At 31.4% G+C, this 25,192-nt stretch overlaps 1 protein-coding gene across 1 annotated transcript in view; it reads left to right on the top strand.

The window, feature by feature from the left end:
* The window catches only part of LOC136074979 (uncharacterized), a 38,244-nt gene extending 13,425 nt beyond the window's left edge, over nucleotides 1-24,819 (top strand). The window contains exon 2 of the mRNA XM_065787154.1: nucleotides 22,746-24,819. Coding sequence (XP_065643226.1) covers nucleotides 22,746-24,564 — 1,819 coding nt within the window. The 3' untranslated portion in view covers nucleotides 24,565-24,819. The remainder of the gene's footprint in view (nucleotides 1-22,745) is intronic.
* The last annotated feature ends 373 nt before the right edge of the window (nucleotides 24,820-25,192 follow it).

Genomic DNA, 25,192 nt, shown 5'->3' with positions numbered 1-25,192 from the left:
AGCAACTAACTTTTAACTGAGAAAAACTTATGAAAATGCTTTAGATATTATTATTATTATTTAGTAGAATTCAGTAACTAAATAATTAAAAAAGTTTAGGTGCTAGTTTAGGTGATAAAGACTGCGAATAGTAAGTGTTTGTCGCATAAGCATCTGGTTCATCTGTGCTCGTTTTGACTAAAAGTTTAGTGATCAAAATGTAATAGCTTTTGATTCTAATCCATTCTACAAATAAAAAAAAAATATAAGCATGCACTAATAATAATAACAATAATAATAATAATAATAATAATAATAATATTATTTACAGTAAGAAAAAGAATTATTAATAACAAAAACAATAGAAGTTTCTATATAAATAGTAAAAAGATAAAAAACAAATAAATAAGAAAATTAAAAGAAGTTAATAATAATAAAAAACTAAAACAATCTTTTTTTTTAATTTGTTTAAATTTATTTTGTTTTAAATAAAGAAATAAAGATTAATTAGTTTGAAGTTTGTTTTTTTTTTGAGTTAATGCACACAAGACTTTGGTTACATTCACTGATGCACTGATGTGTAATTAATTACTCGCAATACCTGAAAGTGTTATAGAGAGGTACATTTAGCTTTCTATTATCGATATTTTTAGTTTAATGTAAATGAATATATCAAGTTTCCATGAAAAACCAACCCAGGGCATGTAATTTTAAAAAGAAATGCGATGCAAAGTAGATAAGGAGATTCAGTAAATGAGGTTCAGCTCATCAAATCAAATCCTCATTATGTTTACATAAGATTTCATAGTGGTCATGAGACTACAGTGTCTAATAAACAGCTGGCTTCCATTAGAACACCTCCTATAATACAAACATCAAACAACAATTTAGAAGTAACAACCATCCTTAACTATCCCCAAACATTTTTGCAAGTTCCACTACTTGCTTTAACTTTTTGTAAGTTCCACTACTTACAGTACTTTTTTTTGCAAATTCAACTACTTTCTGTACCTTTATGCGAGTTCCACAACTTCCTGTACCTTTTTCCGAGTTCCACTACTTGTGGTAGTTTTTTTTTGCAAGTTCCACTACTTACTGTACCCTTTTGCTAAATTCATTTCTTCTAGTACTTATTTTTTAAAAGTTTTACTACTTGGTGTACCTTTTTGCAAGTTCCACTACTTGCAGTACATTTTTTTCAAAGTTACCCACTTGCTGTACCTTATTGCAAGTTCCACAATTAGCTGTACCTTTTTGCAAGTTCCACAACTTGCTGTACGTTTTTGAAAGTTTCACTACTTTCACTACTAACCCTGACTTGGTGCACCTTTTTGCAATTCCCATTACTTGCCGTACTTTGTTTTCGAAATTTCAATTACTTGCTGAACTTTTTTGCAAATTCCACTATTTGCTGTACCATTTCGCAACTTCCACTACTTGCAGTACATTTTTAATGCAATTTTTACTGCTTGCTGTACCTTTTTGCGAGTTCCACCACTTTTTTTTGCAAGTTCCACTATTTGCTGTACCTTATTGCAAGTTCCACTACTTGCGGTACATTTTATTTGCAAGTTCAACTACTTGCTTAACCTTTTTACAAGTTTCACAACTAGCTGTACCTTTTTGCAAGTTCCACTTCTTGCAGTACTTTTTTTTCCAGGTTCTACTACTTGCTGTACCTTTTACAAGTTTCAATACTTGATGTACCTATTTTCAAGTCCCAATACTTGCGGTACCTTTTTTTTTGCAAGTTTAACTACTTGCTACACTTTTTTGCAAATTCCACTACTAGCTGTTCCTTTTTGTAAGTTCCACTACTTGAGGTACTTTTTTTTTGCAAGTTCAACTACTTGCTGTACCTTTATGCCAGTTCTACCACTTGCTGTACCTTTTTGCAAGTTTCAATACTTGATATACTTATTTTCAAGTCACATTACTTGCGGGTTTTTTTTCCAGTTTAACTATATGCTGAACTTTTTTTCTTGTTAAACTACTTGCACTACTTTTCTTTTGCAAGTTCAACTACTTACTGTGCTTTTTTGCGAGTTGCACTACAAGTACTACTTTTTTGCAATTTTCACTACTTGCTGTACCTTTTTGCAAGTTCCACAACTTGTGGTACTTTTTTTTGCAAGTTTCACTACTTGCTGTATCTTTTTACAAATTCTACTACTTGCAGTACTTTTTTTTTGCAAGTTTATTTATTTTCTGTACCTTTCTGCAAGTTCTACTACTTACTGTACTTTTTTGCAAGTTCGACTAATTGTGGAATAATCGTTCCGTTAGTTATACTACTTGCAGTACTTTTTTGCAAGTTCAACTACTTGCTGTATCTTCTTGCAAGTTCCACTACTTGCGGCACTTTCATTTTGCAATTTCCACTCCGTGCTATACCTTTTTGGAAGTTCCACTACTTGCTATACTTATTTGCAGGTCACACTAGTTGCTGTATTTTTTTGCAAGTTCCCGTACTAGCTGTACATTTTTACAAGTTCGACTAATTGCTGAATTTTTTATCTGTAAGTTCTATTACCTGATGTATATTTTTGCAAGTTCCACTATTTGCGGTATTTTTTTTTTTGCAAGTTTCACTCCGTGCTGTACCTTTTTGCAAGTTTTATTACTTGGTGTACTTTTTCGCAAGTTTCACTACATGCAGTGATTTTTTTTCTATGTTCCACCACTTGCTGTACCTATCGTGCAAGTTGCTCTACCTGCTGTACCTGATTGCAAGTTTCACTACTTGCCGTACTTTATTTTGCATGTTTAACTACATGCTGTACCTTCATGCAAATTTTACGACTAGCTGTACCTATTTGCAAGTTCCATTACTTGCAGTACTTTTTCTTTGCAAGTTCCACTACTTGCTGTACCTTGTTGCAAGATCTACTACTTGGTTTGCTTTTTTTTAAGTTTCACTAATTGCATTAATTTTTTTTGCAAGTCACACTACTTGTTGTACCAATTTTCAAAGTCCTCTACTTGCTGTACGTTTTTGCAAATTTCCACTACTTGCTGTACTTTTTTTTAGCCAGTTCCACTAGTTGCTCTACCTTTTTGCAAGTTCAACTACTTGCAGTTTTTTTTTTATAGAAGTTTCACTAATTGCAGTACCTTTTTGCAAGTTCAACTATTGCACTACCTATTTGCAAGCTTCACTACTTGCTGTATCTTTTTGAAAGTTCCACTATTTGAGGTACTTTTTTTATTCAAGTTCCACAACTTGCTGTATCTTTTTGTAAGTTACACTACTTGATGTACTTTTTTGCAAGTTCCGCTTCTTTCGGTATTTTTTTTTAACAGTTCCATAGTTTCACTTCTTGTTGTGCCTTATTGCAAATTCCACTACTTGCATTACTTTTTTTTTGCAAGTTCCACTAATTGCTCTACCTTTTTGCATGTTCCACTACTTGCTGCGCTTTTTTGCACGTTTTAATACTTGCCGTACCTTTTTGCAAGTTCCACTAATTGCGGTACCTTTTTTTTGCAAGTTCCACAACTTGGTGTACATTTTTCAAGTTCGAATACTTGCTTAATTTTTTCTCTGCAGTTTCTGCTACTTGCTCAACCTTTTTGCAACTTCCTCTACTTATGTTTTTTTTTTTTTTTTTTTTTTCAATTTCCACTAATTGCTGTACATTTTTGCAAGTTTCATTACTTGCTGTACTTTTTTACTGCAAGTTCTACTAATTGCTATACTTTTTTGCATGTTCCACTACTTTTTATTTCTTTTTTCAAGTTTGACTACTTACGGTACTTTTTCTCTGCAAATTCCACTACTTGCCCTATATTTAGCAAGTTCCAATACTTGTTGTACTTTTTTGCAAGTTCCACCAGTTGCAGTACTTTTTCTTGCAAGTTCCTCTACTTGTTGTACCTTTTTGCAAATTCAACTACTAGCTGTACCTTTTTGCATGTTCCACCAATTGCTTTACTCTTTGCAAGTTTTACTACTTGCGTTACTTTTTTTTCGTTAGTTCCACTACTTGCAGTATATTTTTGCGAGTTCCACTACTTGCGGTACTTTTTGTTTACAAGTTCCACTCTTTGCTAAACCTTTTTGTAAGTTCCAATATTTGTTGTACCTTTTTAAAAGTTCCACTACTTGCTGTACCTTTTAGCAAGTCTCACTACTTTCTGTACCTCTTTGCAAGTTCCACTACTTGCGCTACTTTTTTTCGTTGATTTTGCTACTTGCTGTATATTTTTGCAAGTTCCACTACTTGCGGACTTTGTATTTACAGGTTCCACTCTTTGCTAAATATTTTTTCAAAATATAATACTTGTTGTACCTTTTTAAAACTTCCATTACTTGCCGTACCTTTTTGCAAGTTTCACTACTTTCTGTACTTCTTTGCAAGTTCCACTACTTGCGGTACTTTTTATTTACAAGTTCCATTACTTCCTAAACCTTTTTGCAAGTTGCAATACTTTCTGTACCTCTTTGCAAGTTCCACTACTTGCTGTACCTTTTTGAAAGTTCCACTACTTGCTGTACCTTTTTGCATGTTCCACTACTTGCGGTACTTTTTTTCTTCAAGTTAAACTACTTGCTGTACCTTTTTGCAAGTTCTACTACTTGCATTACTTTTTTTTTGCTTTTTCCACTACTGGCTGTACTTTTTGCAACTTCCACTACTTGCTGCACTTTTTTGCAAGTTCCACTACTTGCTGTACTTTTTTTTCAAGTTTAATTTCTTTTTATACTGTCTTTTTCCGTGTTTCATTACTTGTGCACTTTTTTGCATGTTTCACTACTTGCCGTACGTTATTTTTGCAAGTTCAACTTTTTGCTGTACTTTTTTGCAAATTCCACTACTAGCTGTACCTTTTTCCAAGTTCCACTACTTGCAGTACTTTTTCTTTGTAAGTTCCACTACCAGCAGTACTTTTTATTTACAAGTTACACTACTTGATATATCTTTTCGCAAGTTCTACTACTTGTATTACTTTTTTTTTTCAAATTCCACTACATACTGTACCTTTTGGCATGTTCGACTACTTGTGGTGCTGATTAGCAAGTTCCACAGTTTGCTGTACCCTTTTGAAAGTTCCATTTCTTCAAGTACTATTTTTTTGCAAATTGTACTATTTGAGTTATTCTTTTTTAAGTTCAACTACTTGCGGTTCTTTTTTTTTGCAAGATCCACGTATTGCTGTACTTTTTTGCACCTTCAATTACTTGCTGTCCTTTTTTTTTGCCACTTTTACTACTTGTACCTTTTTGCGAGTTCCACTACTTGCGGTTTCTTTTATTCACAGGTTACACTACTTGATGTTTATTTAAACAAGTTCCACTACTTGCGGTACTTTTTTTCTGCTAGTTCTTCTACTTGCTGTATCTTGTTGCAAGTTCCACTTCTTGTGGTATTTTGTTTTTAAGTTCTACTACTTGAAGTATCTTTTTGCAAGTTCCCCAACATCCTGTACCTTTTTGCAAGTTCCACTACTTGAGCTACTATTTTTTTGCAAGTTCCACTCCTTGCTATACCTTTTTTGCAAGTAGCACTACTTGCTGTACTTTTTTGCAGATTCCACTTCTTGCAATCCCTTTTGCAAGTTTTATTTTTTGCTTGTACTTTTTTTTGCAAGTTTTACTGCGTAGTGTACTTTTTTGCAAGTTCCACAACTTGCTGTACCTTTTTGCAAGCTTTACTGTATGCCGTACTTTTTTTTTGCAAATTCAACTAGTTAATGTACCTTTTCACAAATTCCATTACTAGCTGTACCTTTTTGCAAGATCCACTACATGCGGTACTCTTTTTTTGCAAGTTTAACTACTTGCTGTACCATGTTGCAAGATCCGCTACTCTGTGTACTTTTTTGCAAGTTCCATTATTTGCAGATCTTTTTCTTGAAAAATCCACTACTTGTTGTTCCTTTTTGCAAAGTCTACTACTTGCTGTACCCTTTTGCAAGTTCCACTATTTTCGGTTTTTTTTACTTATAAGTTGCACCACTTGCTGAACTTTTTTGCACGTTCTACTACTTGCGGTACTTTTTATTTAAAAGTTTTTATATTACTCTACCATTTTGCATGTTTCACTACTTGCTGTACCTTTTTACATGTTCAACTACTTGCTGCGCTATTTTGCAGGTTAAACTACTTGCCGTACTTATTTTTGTCAGTTCCACTCCTTGCTGCACCTCTTTGCAACTTCTACTACATCTGTACCATTTTTCAAGTTTCACTACTTGCTGTACTTTTTTACAAGCTCCACTACTTTCCGCCCTTTTTTTTGCAAGTTCAACTACTTGCTGTACCTTGTTGCAAATTCCACTACTAGATGAACCTTTTTGCAAGTTCCAATACTTCTAGTACTTTTTTTTGCAAGTTCCACTACTTGTTGTACCTTTTTGCAAAGTCCTCTACTTGCTGTACTTTTTTCCAAGTTCCACTACTTGCAGTACTATTTATTAAGCAGATCCACTACTTGCTGTCTTTTTTTGCAAGTTCCACTACTTGAGACACTTTTTTTTGCATGTTCCACTACTTGCTGTACTATTTTGCAAAATCGACTACTCGCGTAACTTTTTTTCTGAAAGTTCTGCTTTTTGCTGTAACTTATTGCAAGTTCCATTACTTGTGGTATTTTTTTTTGCAAGTTCCAATACTTGCTGTACCTTCTTACAGTTTCACTACTTGCGGTACTTTTTATTTACTATAGATTTGATCCAAGCCACTGCTTCACAGACTACGCAGTGTGGCATGGTGTTATGGTGTTGAATCATGTTCAAAAATTGTGCACTGATGAATAATCATGAAATTGATTAGAGGTTCTTCCAAAGCGTTGAGGTACTTTTTTGTATTCATAGTTTCTCCTTTGGGCAAAAAGTATAAATCTCCGAGGCCATGATCAGAAAAACAACCCCACACCATTACAGAAGGTGAATGCTTCACAGTTTTACATGTGTATTTAGGATTGGTAGGATTAGAACCAGCATGTCGACAAACAAAAAACTGAACATCACCTGCGTCCACTGCTCTTCTGTCCAATCTTGATGCTTCTTGCAGAAATCAATGCGCTTTTTTCTCATCTTTTCAGTTACTAATGGCTTCTTAAATGGCCTTCGTGCAGGTAAGTTTAATTCCGCAGAAAGTCTGTGACGGATTGTGCGCTTTGAGACATTAGAACGTGTTGGTATGCTGATCTGTAGGTCACCAGAGGTTTTTTAAGGATTCATCTTGACCATTGTTACCATCCTGAGGTTAGTGCGCTGTGAAGTGACTCTAGGACGTCCAGACCTCTTTTTAGGAGATAGGGAGATAACCTGCTTTACAACACGCCAAATTGTAGTGCGTTCAACCATTTAAATTGTTTCAATGTCTGCATGAGACATACCACTTTTAGCAAGACGTTGAATGCATGCTATTTCTTCTTTACTAAGCTGCCGAATCTTAGCCATGATTTTCACTAAATTAACTGCTTAAGCCACAAAATTGTCTTTATAAATATATTTATACCTAAAGATAAAAGTATAAGATAATAACAATGAGCCTACTGGCGTGGAAACATTGATTTGTGTAATATTAGGCCTTGTTGCAAGACTTTTTGCCAGCACTGTATATGATTGTATTATAATAAAAAAAGTATATGAAAAGAGTACTAACTGATTTTTTCATTCATAGCAACAATATTTTGGATGTCTAAACAAACACCAAAAACTTCTATTATATATTGACTTCGACAAAGTCAATTTATAATTAAATATTGACTTCCTGATTATTTTTATTAGTGTACTAAAAATGTTTATGTTTTCTTATTTATTTAAACTTTTATAATTTATAAAAGTTTAAATAAATAAGAAAACATAAACATTTTTGGTACACTAATAGTAGTATTATTACTAGTAATAATAGTATTACAATTAGTTTTACTGTTTCCATTAAAAAATCAACATATAAATTTCAATATGAAATTATTGAAATTTTTACAATTTAATTTTTCACTCATTTTATCTAAATAAAGCAACATTATAAAGTTATTAATTATGACAGTAATAATAATATAATTATGATAATATATATCAATATATTATAATATAATAATATTATTAATACAAACAATAATATAAACCTTTTTAAGTAAAAAAAGGTTTAAATTATTGCTATTGAATATTAATTCATTTTATTGATATTAAAATGTAGCAATGTAATTAACAATAATAATAAAATTTACCCTGCAAAGAATTTTATCTTGTACTCCCCCCCTACCCCCGCAAATGATTAAAGAAAAAGGAAATTAGGTACTAAAATTGTGCGCCATGAACTAGCATGTTTTTCTCAATAAGTTGCTGAATGAAAAATCTTTTTTAAAGTAATGAAGTCATGATTATTATAGATAGATGATGGCAAGCCATAATGGATTGTTTAGAACTTATCTTAAACATTTCATTCAAATTGAATGAAATGTTTAAGATAAGTTCACTGCATTGAACTGATGAAATTATTGACTCTCCAAATAAATGTTATCGTTGTACTTTGATGGCGATAGAAAGTTCTAATCTAAAATATTTACTTTATGAATTGCACAAAATGTTTCTTTAGTAAATAATTTTTGATTTCGATTTAACCGCCTTTCCAAACATCTTTATTGTGAAATATAAGCCCCACTGTTATAATAAAATAATTGCGCATGCGTGTACAATATTGCGCTCTGAGTAGCCTATGGCTATATAGAGCACAATGCGCTCTACGAAGACATTTCGAAAAAAAAAAACAAATTAATGAGCTACTTTGAAAATTATCTAGCTTGCTTTTCATTATTATTCGAAGAAAATTTTAATCTCCACGAGCAAGTGTGCAAAAAGAAACAAATTAAACTTCTTTAAGCTGCTTTACAGATACTCAGGTGATTTAAGGCCAGTCTGAAAAATTTCGTCTTTTTTTCGACTTCTTTTTGTTTCACCTCTCGGGATTGATCACATTAAAAGTTTGACGTTAAGTATTCAGTTTACGAAATCCGACATTGCTTTTGCAGAAACAGCCGATAATAGAAAAGAGTATACAGGTAAATATAAACATTTATATTTAATAAAACTAAAGTATTATTTTTATTAGATAAAAATTTTTATATTTACCTATTGAACAGTGTATGTTTCAATTGAATTTGAGGTTCCAATATATTCCATGCTTTTTGAGAATACTGCTCAGAAAATTCTATTCTTGCTTCACTAACCAAACTCTTCAAATGGAAAAAAAATGGTCAAATTTACTCTATTTTCTGTAAAGTATCTTTCTTAGACATGAATGTGGAGAAACTGGCAACAAAAATCTTCGTACTTTTTCTTTTTTTGAGAATGATGGACTTCTCTTAGGCCTCCTAAAATTTCAGCTTTCATATAAAAACACTCAAACAGTTTAGCCATGTTCTCATGTTCGAATTTAAATGTTCGAAATCTCTTTAACTTTTTTTTTTTTGCGAAATCCGAACTTTGCGCGGTAGAAATAGGAAAAGTTTAGTAGTCTGTTCTAATTTGAGCCTAAATAAGCCTTCTGACTTCGAAGGGGCATTTATCACTCGACTAGGATAGCAAAAGGCTTAAGTCCAACCGTGGTCTATATTTACCCTAATTTTTTTTTTTACTTTTCGTTACCCAAAGCAAAGGCTACATCTTAACCTTTGACTCTAACAAATCAGGAAATAACAATTAACTTAAGCTTAGGAAATATGAAGTTATACCAAAACATAAGGTAGTAAAATATTTTTTTTCTAAACCAAAAATACAATTAAACATTGTCTTTTAAACTGCATTAAAATTAGGTTAAATGGCCCTGCCAGCAGTCATATCCACCATGTGATTTACATAACCTTCCATATATCAGCATTTGTCAACTTCCAAAAGTTTTTTAAGGTATTTTTGGATAAAAGACTAATATTTAGCAAAACCTTATTGTGAGATTTAATACAATTAATTATCTAACGTGATCAATTATTAGTAAAATAAGACTAATTGAAATATAATATTATCATTTCCTACTTTTGCAATGAAACAATCTGCTTGTTACTATGATCTCATTCCCATATATCGCATATTAAAGTGTGCTTAATATTTATTTTTATATATCCTATGAAAAGGTTTGTCAGTATTAATCCAGCACCTTGCATTCTATACACAACCTAATGTAGCTATCATATAATGAATAAAAAGTAGTTTAATAGAATTCAAGGAAAAAATAAAAATAAATTCTCTCATTGTTGTATGTATGTATGTATGTATGTATGTATGTATTTATGTATGTATGTAACAATGTGTGTTTGTATGTATGTATGTATGAATATGAGTATGTATGTAAGTATGTATGTATGAATGTATGTATGTATGTATGTATGCATGTATGTATGTTTGTATGTATGTATGTATGTATGTATATATGTATGTAATATTAGGATGGTCCAAAATTATAAATTATTGAAACTTATTTCTCCACAAGGCTGCCTTTGATCCTATTAATATTTGCATTACTTTAGCCAAATATGAAGCAAATCTGATAATATATAAGGGTTGCTATAATGTTTGACTTTTTGAACACTATGATAAAAAATCAAAAAATTTATGTTTTTACTAATATTTAATATCAAATTTAAAAATTAAATAAACTAACAATTTAAATCAGGTAGATATGAATGCTTGCAAATTATCTAATGAATATAGATCATCTGATCAATTTTCATTAAAGTATTTCAATGTTTCGTAATTTTAAACAATAATGTAATATCATGCAAGAATTTTGTGAATATGTTGAAAAATGTATGTTTATTAATTAACAATTTTGTCATCTTTCGCCAACATGGCTGCCTTGGATGAAGTAGTGTATAGCTTGCGGTGACGTTAAACAAGACGAGTAGGAACTGATTTTGTTTTTTATCCTATGTAATCGATTTTTTGTACTGTCGAATTAATGCAATTCCACGTTACGCGCTGTCATTAACAACTTTCAATCTTTAGACTCTCTCTCCCAACATCTGATATGATTCATTGTCTTCCTAATAAATAGGATCTTTTGAAATGAAGTTTTTGGCCTCTTTTCTACCTGTACTGCTCAACAACTCGAATAAACTATAGGTTCTCATAGTCACAAATGTCTCTTGTCTGTTGAAGTCGGTATTCTTGGAATCTACTCTCTTCAGTGCTAGAATTGTTTTGGGCTGTTGGAGGATAACTACTATGGGCCTCTTCACATCGAGATCAATCCGACAATCAAAACATGCCAGACCTATATGATGTTCTGAGAATAACCAAAGGTGTCGATAAAATTCAGATAAAGCTGCAACGGCGATTGTGCGGTTTGGATACTTTTGGAACTGTTTTAGATCTTTTTTCGCTTAAACAGTCAGAGTAAGCTGGTCTTGATATAGTAACATTTTCATAGCATAGATGTCCTTTGACATCCATCGAACATGATGCAATTCTCCTGGAGCGCGAAATGATATATCAGCACCAACAGAGCCTCCCCCGAGTAAGAACAGACATAACCAAAGTAGTTTAAGATAATCCTCCCAAGGTTGCTTTTTGTCAATGGCTTTGGTGTAGAATGCTACCATTTCCTTTTGAAGGACTTCCATATCTCCAATAAAGAGCTCATCTTTGGCTAGAGAGAATCTCGCTTGCTCATTATATGGCTACTTCTTTTGAAACTGTTTGAACAAGCCAAACTCAGGTCCCCCTGTTTTACCAAAGAGAGCTGTAAAGACATTGCTCGGAACAACCTCCAGAACATGGTCACGGCACCCAATACTTACAAGCTCACGACCAACTGCTTCTTCGTCTAGAACACAAGCTCTTTTGTGAAGACCTGTGTTGGATGATGTTGTGTCAAAGACTAAACCCTGAAGTTTATCTCGAATTTTCCAATCATCCAAGATTTTTAAGCAAGCTGCTGCTTGTTCCACTCCTGTTCCTCTTGCAATTTTTGGATTCGCTAGCAATTTCTCTAAACCATTTCTAGTTACAATCACTGCAACGCGGTCTACAGTTTCTTTTGAACTAGTAATATTTGAAAGCAGTTTCCCATCCCAGTGTAGAAGCAATGGAAATTCAATTGAAAAGTTGTCTTTGTCATTCTGAGTAATGTGTTTACGAGTAAACATTCGAAATCTCCTAATTGTACTTCGAGGCAGACTTAAGTCTGCAAGTGGATATACTAGTGCTTTAACCACTGAAGCAATAACAAACATAGCTTTGCGATCTGGAAGATTAACTCTGTCCAATGCTCCAGCAACCTCTGGGTTTGACACAATACTTTTCAGACGCTTTAGCTTTGGTGTAGAAGAATTATATTGCAATGCAGAAGACAGAATCAAAAAACTCGAGTCATCATCGCTGTCTTGACTGTCTTCTGAGCAGCAGATGTTGGCTGAGACAAGACCTCTGGAGAGTTGCTGTTTTGATAACCTTGCAGCAAATGTTTGATCTTGAGCTCTCTTTCTGGCCTCCTTTGCCAGTAGGTTCATATCAACTCCGGCCATGCTGCAGCTGGTAACATCTTCTCGCTGCATTGCAAGAAATTGCGTATCTTCAGCAATGGTTATTGTCTCCATTGCGGTTTTAGTTGCCAAGTCAAAAAGCTCATAAAGTGTGTCCTTGAACATCTGTTTTTTAATTCTACAGCTTTTTAGGTCTGTAGCTCGATTCTCTTTAAGAAGCTGATAGGAATTGTATAAATTCCGAAGTTTTCTTTCACCAGAACCAACTCTATGTGTTGGGATTCTTGACTAATTCCACACAACAATCAGCTCTTGAATTATATGATGCATGCTCTCCTTTATTGTGAGATGCTCTTCCACATGATAAAAGAGGAGACAACGGAGGACATCTCCATTTGTTGCCAATCTTGAGGATGAGAGCTGCTAAGGTGCCTTCGCAATGAGCCAGTCCTCTGCAGAGCTTCCTTTAGTAACTGCCATAAGTTGTGATGAATCTGTTGATATAAGAATATTAAGTATAAGAAAATAAAAGTTTTTATTACCGGAAATAAAAAAAATGATCATTTTAAATTGTTTAATGAAATACTGCAGACATGTGCCTATTACAAATTGGGCACCAAATAATATACACCTATACAATATTAGATATATAAGTGAATTCACAAAGCAACTGCTTTTCAGCAAGCATTAATTTATTTACCAGTGTGAGATAGATGTTCAATTATGTATGTATAATTAAGTATGTATGTATGTCTGTATGTATGTATGTATGTATGTATGTATGTATGTATGTATGTATGTATGTATGCATGTATGTCTATATGTATGTGTGTGTGTCTGTAAGTATATTTATTAAAAACACGTTTCTTATAAATGACTTTTAATTAATTTTAATTGTATATTTATTTTTATCAAAGTCATCAGCCAGTACTCTTTCAAGTTTTGAAAATTTTCAAGTTTTTTTTCAGATTAAAAAAAACTGATTAAAAAAAGTTGCAGCTTCAATTTGAAAGTATCTATTTAGTTACACAAGCTTGTAAATAGTTACTAATTGAAACTTATTTTTAAAATTTTAACCTTATCCAATCAAAATTCCTTTTTTCCATACAAGTGTTAAAATACTCTAATTGCAGAAAAACTTTAAAAAATATTACTGTTAGAGGAGATGGGGACACCTTGATCCTTTTTATAGTTTATGGTTGATTACTTGAAAACCCTTGCAGAAAACAAAACTATTTTCAACATTTTTAAAAGAATATTTATTTCAAATCAACAAGCTAATTTTGTCCCAAATAATATTTAGTAAGCCTAGAACTCAACTTTATAACATCACCTACAAAGGATCAAGGTGAACTATATATGCGGCACCTTAATCTGCACTTTGGAGCACTTTGATCTTAAATTTAGTTTTTTACAAGATCAATAGAAAGTTAGCAATAAAGTATACTTAAAAACATAACTCTTAAAATTTCTGCCAAGAAATTCACATTTAAAATTTAGTAAACCAGTTTTTTCATTAGAAATTTCAAAATATGTTTGCGAAAATCAAATGTCAGCATTAATTAACTAAACAAAGAAAAAAAACATTTTAGGGTTTTTAAAAGCATATTCAAGAATGTTAATTTACATAGAAAAGCGCATATTTAAACTTTTTGATATAATCTTTATCTTGTTTAAATCATTTTCTTATGCAACTGAGATATGCTTACTAGGATTTCAGTATAAGAAAGAGTTTAAAATGTTGATTTATATGGAAACATATATAAATGATCAATCAACTAAATAAAAAAAAATTCGTTGCTACAGATCGTAGCCATTATTAAAATTTGAAATTTACCACTGCGCTTGCGTATAATAACTTGTCACTTCTAAACAACCGTGAATGCATTTCAATAGTTATTCTAATGTAATTAAATATAACAATTTATACATGTATCATAATTTTAGTAGGGGGCACCTTGATCCTCAGATCAACCAGCCCCGTGAAAGAGAGATCAAGGAACCCCTATAGGTATACATCATGTAATAATGGCTGTATCTCGCTGATAAATAACATTCAACAACAAAATCATACCATAAATAAACTATACGTCGATAAAATACCTAGTGACTGCAGTTGATATTTTACAAATATTTAACATAATAATATAAATATATGAATAATTCTCATTTTAATCAAATTTTCTTTATATCGTAAAAATCAAACTTTTATTTCTTAAAATTCGTAAAATTGATATTTTGACAAAACAACAACGAAAATAAATAGCCGAAAGTAACCCTGACCTCACGTACATATAATTATAATTAGATGATGTATCGCTAAAATGTGAGAGTTTTGAAAATGCAGCGGGATATTAACAAAAAAAATAACTTATCAAAACTTAATTTAAGAACGTAAGATATAGTTTCGGAAACAAAAACAATGTCAAAGAATAGGTCGCGTATGAGATACTCTATACATTGGCACTCTCTTTAAATTAGTTACCGAATTTGAAAGGACTTGCTCAGTAAAAGACGTCGAAACAGAGATTGGTTAAAAACAAGACGCTTAAGTTTGAAATTTCTTAGAATAAATTTTTTCTTAGAAAAGTTCAAAGGATTTCACCTTCTTAAACTATGCATATTTATTCAATCAAACAATTAAAAAATCGCTTAATCTCTGCAAAAGTAAATAAAAATGAAGTTCTTTGACATTTCTTAGAAAAACTTTTTTCTTGACTTGTTTAAAGTAGCATAGGCAAGTAAAAGAATATATTTTATTCATTTTTATCTACCAAAAAAAGAAGAGTGAGTACTTAAAAGCCGGTAAGTTTTAATTCAAATTAACTTTTTATATTTAAAAGTTATTTAATATTATTATTAAATAACTTTTAAACAAAAGTTATTTAATAATAATATTAAATAACTTTTTTAATAAATAGATTAAAGAAGTTAATTGACATTAAAGTCTTTGTGATAGCATCTTAAGGTTAAAACTATCTAAGTTTCAATTATTTTTCGTTTTAACGAATATAATAATAGAATTAATATATATATGAGTTCGGAGATACTATAATAAAAACAGCAATTATTGGTTTGGTTTTTAAACAGAAACGTTGCCGTATTAAATTTTTTTCAACAAGATTATCTCTCTTATTATTTGTAACTGATTTGTCTCTTACTATTTGGATGAAGTATAATTTACAACAAAATTTGCCATTTCGGTCATTACTGGTGGTAATTATTAAAAGGGTAAAGAGCTTGTTTAACTGTAAATGAACTCAAGGTCTATCTAGTCTGCTTAGCTACAAACTCTAAGCAGTGGATGGATATTGTTTTCTATTAAACGCAATTTCTCAGTTTTTTTTTTACATGAGATGTGATAAATTGTATATAGGGGAGAGTGGGGTAATGGCGAACGCGGGGTAACTCCGAACATGGTCAAAACAGCATTGTAAAAAAATAAATTCGACAATTTTTTTTTACCTGCTGAGAAGGGGTCCTATGCTCAGTTCCAGACGTGCAGTAGTGTAATGAAGCTGCGGATGTTGTTCACTATAATTTGATTTTAAATTTTTCTGATAATTTTATGCAACGTTTTTCTTGAGTAACACTCTGTTGTAGCTTCTATGGAAATAAAGTCACTCCTTTTTTTTGTTTTTGTTGCATAATATAGTTTTTAGACTTAGTTATTACAATTAGCTTTTTATTCGCTATTACACAACAGTGCTTGTGATTGCCCCCCAATGTGTTCGGAATTACCCCACGTAGGCAGGGTAATTCCGAACACCAATGGTTTTATTTCTGGCATAAATTTTTATTTTATAATAAGATTTTTAAAAATTCCTTTTTAGGGTTTGTGACTGAGTAGTTAAACTAATTGATAAGCAATAAATATGATCAATTTTGTATAACTGGTGTCTTTAATTTGCATTCCCGCTTAGGTGTTCGCCAATACCCCACTCTCCCCTAAATAAATAAATGTTAATAAGAGATGTTTCACTCTTGATGGTGGGATTAACCTCTTGAGTAAACTTAAATATCATGGCTAGCAGCTAAGTCAAGCGAGCACAACTTTTTTCTGCTAGAAGAATTTTTTGGAATAATTATTCTTTTTTCTTCAGCTGTAATACTAGTGTGTTTATCAGCAAAAGACATCATTATTTTGCAGCAGTTTTTGCTGACAGAAGGAGAAAATTCGTAAATAGTGAAAACGACGTTTTTTTATAAAAGTTTGTAGGGTTTTCTCTTAAATGCTCTTAAACCAATCTATTATGTTCTATATGCGTTTTCCTATACTTTTATTTCTGAGTGCTTCAGACATTTAAGTTTATTTTGTCTACAAAAAGTTTTGAGGCAGAAGATTACCTCACTCGGTTATGAAACTTTAAGTACCAACAAAGTTATAATTCTTACAAGCATTTTCAATCCAACATAACTGCTTCTAATTTTAAGCTACTGAGCACTGCTGAAAAAAAAAGTCTTGGCTTACAATAATGGTTTCACAGGTGTATGTGGTGACCGCGTAATTATGGATGCATATTGTATGTATAAGAACCTAAAAAGTATTGAAAGCAGATCAGGACAAAAAAAACTTGATTGTTGCAGCTTTTTTGTGGTGGCCGTTCGTCAGTGTCTTAGTCAGATCAATAAACTTTGTAGTGGAGAAAGCAGGAGCGATTACTTGGACTGGCTTCGGGGTACAGTGGTATTATAACAGTTGATTTAGAAAGTTTTAGAGACGATGCAGACCTCCAAATTACAAAGTTAACCATTGATGGTTTATTAAAGGACATAAACAAACTGTTGCAGTGCTACTTACAGTTGAATGAAGGTGAAAAAGCTGTAAGCAATGAATATGTTCATGCTTTTGATCGAGTTAATCATGGCAAAAGCAAAGAATGCACTAGAATTAAAATATTTCAGCATGCTGGGCGCTTGTTAACTAACAAGCACCCACCATGCTGAAATGTTTTAATGCTAATGCATTCATTGCTTTTGTCACATTCAGAAAATGCAAGAACTTGAGCAACAAACAGAAGGGCAAAGGCAAAATCAAATTGAAATGTTGAACACTGCTCAATGCGAGGAATATAAATCAAACTTACAAAAAGATTGCGAAAAACCTGAAGACGAGTTAAAGGAAACTCAATCAGAATTAAAAAAAGCCATGACAAAATTTCAGAGAGCTAAGGTAAATGTAACAAAGATTCAGGAAGGGATGAATGCTTCTATGCAACCAATAGAAGAACCTGCAGAAAGGTACGAATTATCTGCAATTTGCGTCGTAATTACACTACATCTCAATAATGTTTTTACTATAAATTTTCTTGAAATAACTATTGATGAACAAGCTTTTATTTGAACTACAAATATTATTAACTCAAGAAATGTCTTCGAGCGAAAAAAAGTCGTATGGCAAAAACAGACAAAAGCCAAGAAAATATTTTTAAGCAAAAAAATCATTAATAAGCTTTAAAGGGACGAACCACTTAAAAGTAAATTAATGTTGTACGTAAAGTCAAAATAAACCTTAATATGTGAAGATAGTAACATATAAAGGTATTTCATTCATTAATTTGGTTTTTGAATTAAAAAAAATGGTGCGCTACTAACTACAATGTTCTTTTTTATAAATACCGAATCAGTATTCAGAATGAATCCGAGCCAGCTTTAAGTAGACTTTAACGTTATCTTCTATTTTACTTGTAAAAAACATATTAATTCATGCATTGGATTATTTTTTACGGAATTTATATTTCGCAAACCTTGAAGCAATCTTTTTGCATGATTGAGTCAAGTTCCATTGGCTAAGAATCGAACAATTGAATACTGTGTCATGGATTAAATATATTAGATTTATTCATAAAAGTATATATATATGGCGTAAAATGTTAAAAATTAGTGATGTTCTAGCTGTTAAATTAGATTATTGCTTGTAACCTAACTTTTAATTATACTGAATATAGAGTTTAGAATTTAGAAATGTAGAAAATGAATATAGAATATAGAATATAGATATATAAATATAGAATATAGAAAATGTTGTTTAATCAAGTATAATGCTATATATACAGTCTATAAAACACACTTCTTTCTACTTGCCAACAACAAGCATAAAACAAATTTAAATTTGTTAAAGTTAAACATGAATATACTTGGATAGTACTTTCTAGACAAAATCTACAAATAATTAGAAAAAATAGGCGATGTTGGGGAGACCGTGATTGGTTGATATGTTTACACAAACAGTATGCAAAAAATTTGCTTTACCTTTGTAGATGTATAGCATTAATGTACTTCTTTATCTAATATAAAAAAATAAAAAAGAATCAATTTTTTTAACTTTGAGAGAAAATGAGCTCACAAAATACAATTAATTTTATTTATTGATGAAAACCTTACGTGGAAAAATCATATTGAAACCTTGCGCAACAAAGTTTTAAAAAATATTGGAGTATTATATAAAGCGAGAAGTTTTGTAAATAGACACGCATTAATTCAACTTTATTACTCACTTATTCAATGCCATCTAAATTATTCAAATATCGCATGGGGCAGTGCTAAAAAAAGTCAATTAGTTCCTCTTTATCGGCAACAGGAGCATCTAGCACGACTAATAAATTTTAAAGATCGTTTTACTCATGCAAAACCACTTTTATTCAAAATGAGTATTCTTAACATATACCAACTAAATGTTTTTAACACTCTTTGCTTTATATTTAAATGTAAGATAAACTTAGCTCCAATACATTTTCAAAATTTATATGCAATAAAGCCCAAAAACAAATATGATCTAAGAAATGACAATTTTATTTATCAACATTATTCGCATACAAATTTTGGAAGGTCTCTTATATCTTATCGCGGAGCTTATTTGTGGAACCAAAAAGTTTTAAAAAACTTTGATTTTTCCCAAAGTTGGAATTTTTCTTCTTTCAAAAACAAACTGAAAAAAGTTATTTTCTCAATAGAAAATATTTTCGAGTTCTTCTGATCTCGCTTCTCTTTTATAAGTGTTTCTAAATGTAATTTAAAATATTTGTTTTTATTTTTTATTGTATTGTTAATCGGTATCTTATTTGTATGAAGGTTTTCATAAAAACGGTATTTACTAATTTAAAATATTTGATTTTATTTTTTATTGTTTTGTTAAACGGTGTTTTTTAATTGAGGTTATTTTATTTGTATGAAGGTTTTCTTAAACGGTATTTACTTTTTATTTTATATTTTTTTGAAATAACTGGTTTATAATTTTTGTATTGTTAAACGGTTAGGTGACAGGATCTTACGATCCTCTTCGAGTTTCCGTGTTCTTCATATATTATATACCAACGACACTTTTACCAGAGAATATTGTTAAATGAACAAAAAAAAAAAAAAAAAAAAATAATTACCAATTTTTCAAAGGACTAAATCTTATTTTTTTTAAAAAGTTTCAACTTTTTTTTTAATGTTTTACAATATTTTAAAAACTTTTTTATTTATACAAGCTTGACCTTAAAAAATTTCGTTCTTTTTTAAAACACCATTTTGAAAATATCAGTGAAAGTCAAATACTTATTTTTTTTCTTAAATAGTTTTACTTCAGTTTGTAAATCAACATGATGTTAACCTTTTTGCCAAAAACATAGCCACAAAAGGATACTGGCATTTCGCCTTAAACTAAATTAACGGCGTTTAATGAAAGATTTGTTATGTTTTCACATAAATAAAAGTTTTTTTTTAATCGAAGCAGCCGATTTTAAATTCCGCAACACGTTACCAGTTACGATTGAAGGGATCTTTTTTGCTGCTTTCGCGGCAATTTATTTATTGTGTGACAAAAAAGTTTTCAAAATCCATTCCCATATTGCTTTTGATATCGGAATGTGATCATCTCCAAATGCGTAAACTCTCTTTGTCCCGTATTTTGACTTGGTGTTAAGTATCTTTTGTCTATTTGGCTAATTTTTAACACATCTTGACCGCGTCTATTTTCCCGCCAACTTACGCCAGGAACCAGGCGATTTTCGGGTATTTAGATCTCAATATAGACGTTGCGTGAAACTGCAATCTCTTTCGAACTACTAGGTATTTTCAAAAAAACTTTTAGTGTTTTGATGTAAAACTAAAAACAAACAAAAAAAACACTTTTTCATCATTAAAATTATTTCCCATAAAATCAAACTAAAATCGCAAAACTTTTTCCAAGACAATTGTAAATTTTATAAAAAAGTAAACAAACTAATAATTTTTCAAAATGTGGTAACGTTCAAAGCACTTTCCTTTGTGAAGAGGTACGTTACAATAACGGGTGGTAACTAAAAATCCGGACAAAGTTAAAGATAATTTTGCTTCGTGTTAAAATAAGTATATATAATAATTAAAACATATTTATTTAGCTCACATATTCCTTTTTTAGAAAAATACTCTGGACCACTAAGGGACTCTTGAGGGGATCTTAAGTCATTTTAAGGCGGGTAACTACAGTAAGAGAAATACTGCCACTCCAAGACGTTTTATATTATTCATAAACTTAAACTATAATTCATGTATACCTACTGATTCATTTTTACCTGACATGGGTAGGAGTGAACCATGAAAATCGCAGGAGTGAGCCTTATTTACGAGAAAATTAAAACTAACTATTGTCTAAACTAATTAATTGAACATAAGGTAACAAACACTCTATCTTTAAGCAAAACATAATTTAAGTAACGGTGCAGCAATAAATTTTAACATCATTTTAAACTAATTTAATAAAACAAACATAATGTATAAACTACAAAAAAGATAATTTGTTCACATTCTGTGTTACTAATCCAATAACAAAAGAAACAAGTGCTATAGCAAAAAACAGCTTGCAAATATTAAGGTAGCCACAAGTAGTATAGTAGCACTATTGAGTATTAGCAAATTTTCAAGTAAAGATGAAGTGCATATAAGATTCTAGAGTTCTTTGTTGTTACTTACTTTATCCTTAATTATTAAAATAATAGCTTCTTTCGTATATTTACTGGGAGTTTTTGCTTTTTAAATAGTTCTTCTATGCTTTCGAGGCAAAAGTAGCTTTACTTTAAAATAGCATACGAGTTTCCTACTGAAATTCAAAAAGTCAAACTTGGCAATTTATTTACCCAGAAAACAATAACCTTTTTAATATAAATTTTATACAAAGTATGATTGAGTCGCACTTCAGTCATACCCGAGAAAGAATGACACGTTCCTCCCCAAGCTGAGCAACTTGATTAAAATAATAAATGCACAATAAGCACGTGGTTTATGCATAAAAAAACCTTTTTTTTAAATTTAATTTATTATTTGTTAGTTGTTTTATATAACGACTTTCTGATGTCTCAATATAGCCAGCATGTTTTTTAAAAAACTTTTAAAAAGCACGGAAATTTTACTTTTGCACGGAATAAAGTGGAATACACCGCTTATGCAGACACCTGCACAGACATCCAGTAAAAAACCTGGGGTCTTTTCCTAGGCATATTTTAACTATAAAATCAATGATTCGCTCCTACACGTGGTTTACCCCAACCGATCCTCCCCTATTATAATTACGCTCTGCCAAGAGTCCTATAAACTCTAATTTAGCTTTTTGTGTAGTTTTGAGAAATAAAAGTAGGCGAGTTCTTCATTAGTATTATGTTTTGAAAAACTTTTAACTACAAACTTATTAACTTAGAAGTAATTTCTTAAAAAAGTAAACAAACTGTTTTAAGTTATTAGAATGCAAACACAAACAGCAAAAACCGTGGACCTAAAAAGTAACGAGCCAAAATTTAGGTGCAGAAGAAAAACGGTTAGTGGTTGTTAGATGAAAAATAAAAATCTATTCTTGTCTCGGAATAAAAAAGTGGATGTTAACTAGTGATCAAGCGAAAAAATAAACTTTTTCCATATTTAAAATAAGTTGTTTTCGTTTCAAAGAATGTATAACTTTATCAACAATAATCCATAGATTTCATCTGCAAAGTAGGACAAGAAAATTAAAAAACCCTCTTTGATCAATTGATTAGCGCTACCATCAACAGTGTGGAATCGAGAAATTACTTAACATAAAAATAATGCTACAGATCAAAGTACAAGAAAAGGCTTTTTTTAATTTTAAACAATTTTATTAAAAAAATGTTGGAATAGCGTGACTCTCAAAAAAGAGTCTTTTCGAGATTATTTGTAATTTAATCGGTTTTTTTTTTCTTTTTAAGTTGCGCAATTTATTATTTATTTTTTTAAATAAATTTAAATGCTCCTCTGACTTTTTGATGCTGCCCTAGTCGAGCAATTTATCTTAAAAGCAATGTATATCTAAGAAAAATATGTTCATAAGCTTTTTACTTATAAATTAAGTATTCACCTTTCCTTTAGATTTGCAATGAATTCTAAGTTGCAGCAGTTCCCAATAATGCAATCAGCCATAAAACCAGAAATCGAGGTAGTTCAGCAAATTGAGAATGCGATTTTGGACGCAGATGCCCTTCTAAAAGCAAAAGTAAAACACGAAGACATCAGTATTGTTCTAGGTACTACAAAGTCTGGTAAGAGCACGCTCATTAACTTTTTAATTGGTAACGGGCTAGTAGCTGTCAAACTGAAGCTTGGAAAAACCTTTTTAGTAAAAAAGGATGGCAAAACAGTTGGTCCGGAGATCGGAATTGAAGCAGTTTCTGTGACAACATTGCCGACTAAGTGGGTTGTAGGAAACGAAAGCTGTATTAATGGATTAATTTTGTGGGACGCACCAGGTTTTAGCGACTCTAGAGGGGAAGTCCAAGATATTACGAACTCTTTTTATATCAAGACTTTGTTGAGAGGAGTTAAATCTGCAAAAATTGTTTTAGTTACTGACTTCTCAGAGTTGTATAATGACAACGTGTCTTCGTTCGTAAGTTTGCTTGAATCCGTCAGGCGCATATTCAATGAGGATATATCGTCAGCGTTTCAAAGTCTCGTACTTATTTTTAACAAAACTCCGTCTGACTGCGATGGAGATACTGTTAATATCGAATTTTTATGCGAGCTTCTAACTGAAAAAATTTTGAGATCTGCAAGTAATATTGACAAGAGCTGTAGGTCCATTGTAAGTAGTCTAATTGAATATCCAGAACGTATCGGTATTTTTAGAAAAGCAGTGTTAGGATTGGGGGTTGAAAGACTTAATGCTGGTATTGAAGATGCAATCAACAGTGCCACACCTTTGCTTACTGAGTTTCTGCAAAAAGTTTCCCCTAGCGTGTCGGAGAAGTCGCAGATATTTTTGTTACGACAGAAACTTCTTCTAGCCGGCATGCCTGATATTGACGTGCTTTTGAATGGTTTAGAGAAAAAGTACAGAACCATTTCTCACTGTTTTAAAAATGAAGTTGCTAGTGCAGATAAGGAAACACTTGAGCTAATTAAAAACGAGATACAGAGAAAACTTGGGGAGATCCAAACAATTGTCGCAAACAAAGGAGAAACGCTTACGCAAATGTTAGTAAAACTGCAAGTCATCGACAAAGAAGGCGCTGGAAAAGCAATAGCCGTGCTCAACTTAATGAACAAAGCAACCATTATTCAACATATAGATGACATACTAAAACTAAAGGAAAGCGAGGAGTTTCGCTTGAAAATAGAAAAAATTGCAGTGGTTGTTATAAAAAATCTAGAAAACGTGCTCATCGAAATTACTGAGAAGCAAGGACAAATAAATGAGCAGGAAGCAGCTTCACGCATTGCTGCAATAGAAGATGAATTTAATAGAAAAATTTCTAAATATGAAAAAACAATTGACAAATTAAAGAGCGAAAATGAGGAAAAGGTTATAAATGATTTAGATAAGTTAGGAGCATTTGCTCATTTGGGAATAGCTATTGATAAAGCTTTTCATAAGATAGGATCTATACTCCCTTCCTTCAGCAATAAAAACGCTTCTGAGGTTCCCGAAGAGATTTGTTCATCGCCACAAATAATGAGATCCTGCGTTGTACAATCCGTAGCTGACGTTAGGTATGCCAATCCTCTGCTCAATGACGTAGTCTTTTTGCAAGCGTTTGTCAAATCTTATGATGCAGCTTCTACATCTCGGTTGGTTGAGCTTACTAACGCTATAATTAGTATCGGTGGTGACGATGAAGTGAAAGCTATCATGTCTTCAGAAAAAGGGCTCGAAATATGCTTTGATTTGATCAGACAAGCCGATGATTAACGGCTCAACTGCTTACATCAACTCACAATCAAGAAAAACTTTTTTCGTAGTATGGTATTTTTTTTTATTGACGTTTTCAATAATCTTTAGAGATGTAGAGATTTTTTTTTTTATTGATGTTTGTATTTTGACTTTTGATTCTTGTTTTGATGTATTTTCGACGTATGTTTACGAATTTGAAGTTTTTTTAAATTGTTTATTGCTATGTTATTGATTCTTTTATTTAATGTTTTATTGACATTTTTTATTACCGCAGAGTGGTTTCTTTTTTAAATGCGTTTTAATGCTTTTTTAAGAATTCAAGATTCTATGGTGATCCATTGTTGGTGCTTTTTGATGCTTCTGTTACCCTTCGTTATGGTTTATTGATATTAAATGAAAATTGAATTATTTGTTTGATAGTAGTTTAATGTTAATTTGATTTCTTTTGAAAAGTTTGTCAGCTTCATTCTTCACTAACGCATGTTTTTTGTAATCAGAAAAAAATTAAGCATAAAAAAGAAAAAAAATGATGGTGTTAGACTGCGAAGAGGCTTATTAACCCGTTTTGTTAAATATCGGCGTTCTTAGTTAAGCACTTTCATTAAGAACTTTTGAGTTTCTTAAAAGTTTTTCTGAACTTGATTTA

Source organism: Hydra vulgaris, chromosome 01 (assembly GCF_038396675.1).
Source record: "Hydra vulgaris chromosome 01, alternate assembly HydraT2T_AEP".
Lineage (NCBI taxonomy): Eukaryota > Metazoa > Cnidaria > Hydrozoa > Anthoathecata > Hydridae > Hydra > Hydra vulgaris.
The sequence above is the reverse complement of the archived record's forward strand: the minus strand, read 5'-3'. Positions and strand labels throughout refer to the sequence as shown.